At 42.6% G+C, this 4,468-nt stretch overlaps 2 protein-coding genes across 2 annotated transcripts; both read left to right on the top strand.

Moving 5' to 3' along the window:
• Positions 1–141: 141 nt before the first annotated feature.
• On the top strand, positions 142–873 carry GLAREA_07351 (uncharacterized protein; the record flags this gene model as incomplete). The annotated part of the gene is made up of 1 exon (XM_008082039.1): positions 142–873. One exon carries the CDS (start codon positions 142–144, stop codon positions 871–873), a length of 732 nt encoding a protein of 243 aa, XP_008080230.1.
• Positions 874–2,505: 1,632 nt separating this feature from the next.
• Positions 2,506–3,639, top strand: GLAREA_07350 (uncharacterized protein; the record flags this gene model as incomplete). The annotated part of the gene is made up of 1 exon (XM_008082038.1): positions 2,506–3,639. One exon carries the CDS (start codon positions 2,506–2,508, stop codon positions 3,637–3,639), a length of 1,134 nt encoding a protein of 377 aa, XP_008080229.1.
• Positions 3,640–4,468: the final 829 nt, after the last annotated feature.

The raw sequence follows: 4,468 nt of genomic DNA, 5'->3' as shown, positions 1-4,468 counted from the left end.
GCACCGCTCTTTCGAGATGCTAATGTCAAAACCATCGTCATTGAGTCCTTTAGCAGAGGATCCCAGGACCTCAAGGGAGAAATACCAAGAAACACCTCAAACGTAGAACACCTCTGTATCATGAACTTGGCGGCCAACAAGATGGCCGCTACTTTTCTGTCTAACCTCCTGTCTTTACCAAAAAGACTTAAGACGCTGAAGATCGGGTTTGACTGCTCACGCAGAAACGAGTCGTTTTCACGCAGTTTGGATCGTCAAAACTTGCTCTGCGATTTTGATCAAAAGGCTCTAGTTTCGGCCCTGATGTGCCAGAGGAACAGTCTAGAGAGTCTCACTTTGACGTGCAACAACAGACCTGTAAGCACGAACAAGTTCCATTCGACAATGCCGCTACGTCTTCCTATGTTCAATTTTGTTACACAACTTTCCATACCACGACTCTGGCTGGTAAGAAACGGTCGTCAGGGATTCATTGACTGTCATTATCGACTACCTCTTAATGTCAAGCTGCTCCAAGTGATCAATGGAGCTGGATATCGTATGGACTACGGGCGGTGCGGGACAAATGAATGGCTTATGCTTGTGCTGGAAAACAGACCAACAAAGTTGCGAAATTTGGAAAAGGTGGTTATCATAATGACCAAGATGCCGAAGGGCACAAGAAGTGGAGATGAAAAGCTGGATAGTGCTTTGGCCTATGAAGATGATACCAGCGACGATGAGGAGGAAACGGATCTCAAAACTTATATCCGACGAGCAGAAAGCACTCCGCTCAGGAGATTACTGTGGGTAACTACGTGGACCCTAGCGAGAACGGTGGATGTGAAGATTAAGCTCAAGGTTCAGGAGAACATAGAAGATGAACCGGTTTGAAGCGTGTGAAAGTCATATGGGCTCGTGAAACATGTAACCCTCCTAGCAGCAGGGCTTTGCCCTACATTTGTGGGAAGAAGCAATTCAGCGTATCAATATTTGTGATAATCGAAACTTCGGAAGTTTGTAATATCCAAAGAATAAGGAGATTGAACAGCAGCATTGCAAAACAGAAGAAGGCCTTTCATTCACAATCACTTCTACATATCCACCTCACTTGAGTACTTGAAGCCAATGGAAATGTAGTTATGCTTGTTTCCACAACAAGGTTTTGATGTAATATTCCTAGCGCTCATCTCATCGTACGCATCTTCCATTTCTCGACCATACCTTGAACTAATGTGCTTCTCTTGAGATTTCCGGATGCCTCAATTCATTTAAACCCTGACAGAACAGTAGAATACTTGCTGGTTAGTATGAACATGCAAAATGGTCCGCTTCTAATTTGGTGGAAGAAGTCACCTAAATTTCTTCTTGCTCAATGACAATTGATATCTTATTGAACAGACCTCATGAAACATGGATATGAAATGCAAAATCAAACTTATACACCGCGTAGACCAAATAAGTGCCCGTCGAAACACGATGTTCATTAGATCTAGTTAAAAAGACATCGCATATTTCGTGTGTCAGTTTCGCTAAATCAAATGGTTTCAAACTGCTTTCTGATCATATTGAAATGAGTATGATCGAATCTTCTGGGATTCGTAGAAACACTGACATTTGTCTTGATCATCCCGGACGGTATCGAGACGAGAATAAGTGTTGAGATCTTGCGGCTTCTAGTCGTTTACAGTTATGTGAAAAGGCGTAGGACTAAGATATTACTCGTTGCTTTAACGAAACCTAGATGCACTATTCAGGCGTTGGGAACTACTGCTTTTACGTTATCGAAATAAGAGAATAGTGTCCTTGCACAGTATGGTATGAACAAACTCCCCGTCAAAAAACGTACTTGGCTTGTTTTGTGTCATACAAGATATTATACAACATACGTTTGGCTGTTTCAACTACCTTATTAATATAGACAATATCGTTGTAAACGACGAAACTTCTTTTCGTCTTGCCAGGTTCCAATCATGATCACAATTTATCTTATTTGCTACTGAAACTGATTGATACAGCAAAAGAGTCTCATCTCAATTTAAACGAAGAATGGTCATTTCGACAACTAACGACTCATTTACCGTGACCTATCCAAGTAGCCTTCCTCCAATGTCTAAAGCGGAAAAAATGATCATTCTTTGGTCACATAAGAATTTAACGATTGTGGATGTGATGTTATTTTTGTGAATACAACAGTAGGATGGATTCAAAAAATTCAATTCACCAAATCTTCAATTCGCCAGCCGGCTTACGTCGTAACTCGAGTTTTCACCAAAATCTTTCTGTTAACTCTAAACAACAAAACAGATCTTGTTCTTTAGAAGCCGCTCAAGTTATATCATCGACCAGTCAGATCCAACATTCCTTCGAGTCTAACGTCCATCAGTTTACACGTGAGCAAGAATCTATATCATATCGGGGTACCTTTAGGCCTCGACTGATCCTTCCAGCAGGTCGTTTGATATCGTTCACGGCTTCGTAGCACCGCAGAGAATGTATCGCCAACGCCGATCTCGACCAACAGGCATGCCTTTCACTTCACCTTCCGAGCGTCCCGCACCCCAAACCTCACCCATCATTTCCTTACCAGACGAACTCCTCTCCTCGATCGTTCTTAATTACACTATTCCGCCAACAACACTCGAAAACCTCACAAACGAGGATATCAACACGCCACTGACTTCTTGGGTTTCAAACACACTTCAAACTCTAGCCACCGTATGCGAACGACGAAAGGCTCTTTTCGATTTGATCCGCGTCTCGAAGCGGTTCTACAATTTACTGGCCAATAACCTATACGAGTCAACATGTCTTTTCATCCCAGACATCCGATCTATCGATGATTTTACGCGCGGAGAGAACGATTACCGGGTAGATACCATCGTCCAAGATTCCTTTTGGGCTAAACACGACCTCGCCAGCTTGACAGCCGATCGGCTCAGGGCGCTTTTCTGGGTTTCAGAGACCAAGACACTTGTATGTCGAAATCGCGAGGTCAACGACAAACGTAGATCCTTCTGCCTCGATTCCAGTTTCCTCCACGCCGAAAACGTGCAACTTCTGAATTGCAGCATTTCCACACTGCGCGATCTACTGGAGTTCAGTAAGTTCACAAACCTTAAGACGCTGAAGATCGATGTGGATCTCGGCGATTACAGTAACGACAGAATAATATTTGCGGACAGTGAGGCGTTGGGGACTTGCATAAGCCGGCTGAGGAGACATGACACCGCGCTGGAAAGTCTCACTATACAGACCAGGAATTTACAAGTCCTAAGAGGTTCTTTGTGGCCGATAGGTATTGTCAGCTATTCCGAATTCAAAAATCTTAGAAGGCTATCCGTGATGAAAGAACACCTGGCTTACCAAACAACATTGGACTCGTCTCCATTCGTAACTCTTCTACCCAAAACGCTTGAGGAATTGCAAGTTCTCTTTGGAAAAGAAGCGTACGATCAATTTTTGTTCTCTGAAGTTTGGGTAGTTCAATTGCTGGATGCAAAACCAACGCTCGTCAAGCAGCTGCGTAAGGTCGTCGTTATTGGAGTCATCGGCCGCGAGGAAGGAGATACATCTGAGAGTTTTGTTCCAACACAAGAACTGAGGGATGTTGCTGGGGAATTGGGCGTTGATATCGAAATCAAGGTGGAGAGGACTTGACGAGCCAAGTTCACAAGAGGATATTTTGGATTAAAGGTAGCTTCATTTAATAAATTATTTTCGGCGGTGTGATGATTTCGAACAGGCAATTAATTGTACCTCCTCAGCGAGATGGGAAATGACAGCTCTAAATGGTTCGCTCTATTATAATGGTTAACGATCTCCTACCGTTCCATTATTCTAGTTTGCATGATTATAGATATATCTTGTTGCTGCCGCCGGACAAATGATGACATCTCTCACGAGCGTAGATTAATGCCTTCTTGCATCCACGGTACAAGCGCCAGAAAACACAACTTCTATATCTTATTCATCTGCCAAAACGCTTCCTCTCTATTATAACCTCCTCTTATTAAATTAAGCAGACAAAAATTCATAAAATATTGCAATACTTGCTACCTAGCCTAAGACGCTACTTTTATATAATAAAGGCACGTGAAGGTATCATTAAACTAGTACGTAAAGTAAGGTATTTCCTCAGCTTATCCGACGAGGAAAGCCTCCCAATTTTAATATCCAATAACGCTCTTAGCCTTTACCCCGAAAATAAAACACTCACAAAAACGTCCCAAAAATAGCCGAGGTCACAACATTCCCCAAAAATAACCTCTACTAGTAATAGTCGGGGAAAGCAAGTGTCCCAGCCTAATTAGGTGTAAAATTGTATGCGACAAAAAACCCGGATTTCAGAAATTTTCGAAAAATCGATTGATTTCGAGGTCGAAAATTTGTATATAAAAAATCGTGATTTTGTACCTATTTAAAATGGGACACTTGCTTTCCCCGACTCTAAGCCGGAGGCGCAAGAGGAGGACCCACCGACTATTAG

The sequence above is a fragment of the Glarea lozoyensis genome, assembly GCF_000409485.1.
Source record: "Glarea lozoyensis ATCC 20868 chromosome Unknown GLAREA16, whole genome shotgun sequence".
Taxonomy (NCBI): domain Eukaryota; kingdom Fungi; phylum Ascomycota; class Leotiomycetes; order Helotiales; family Helotiaceae; genus Glarea; species Glarea lozoyensis.
This window is presented reverse-complemented; position numbering and strand designations above follow the sequence as displayed.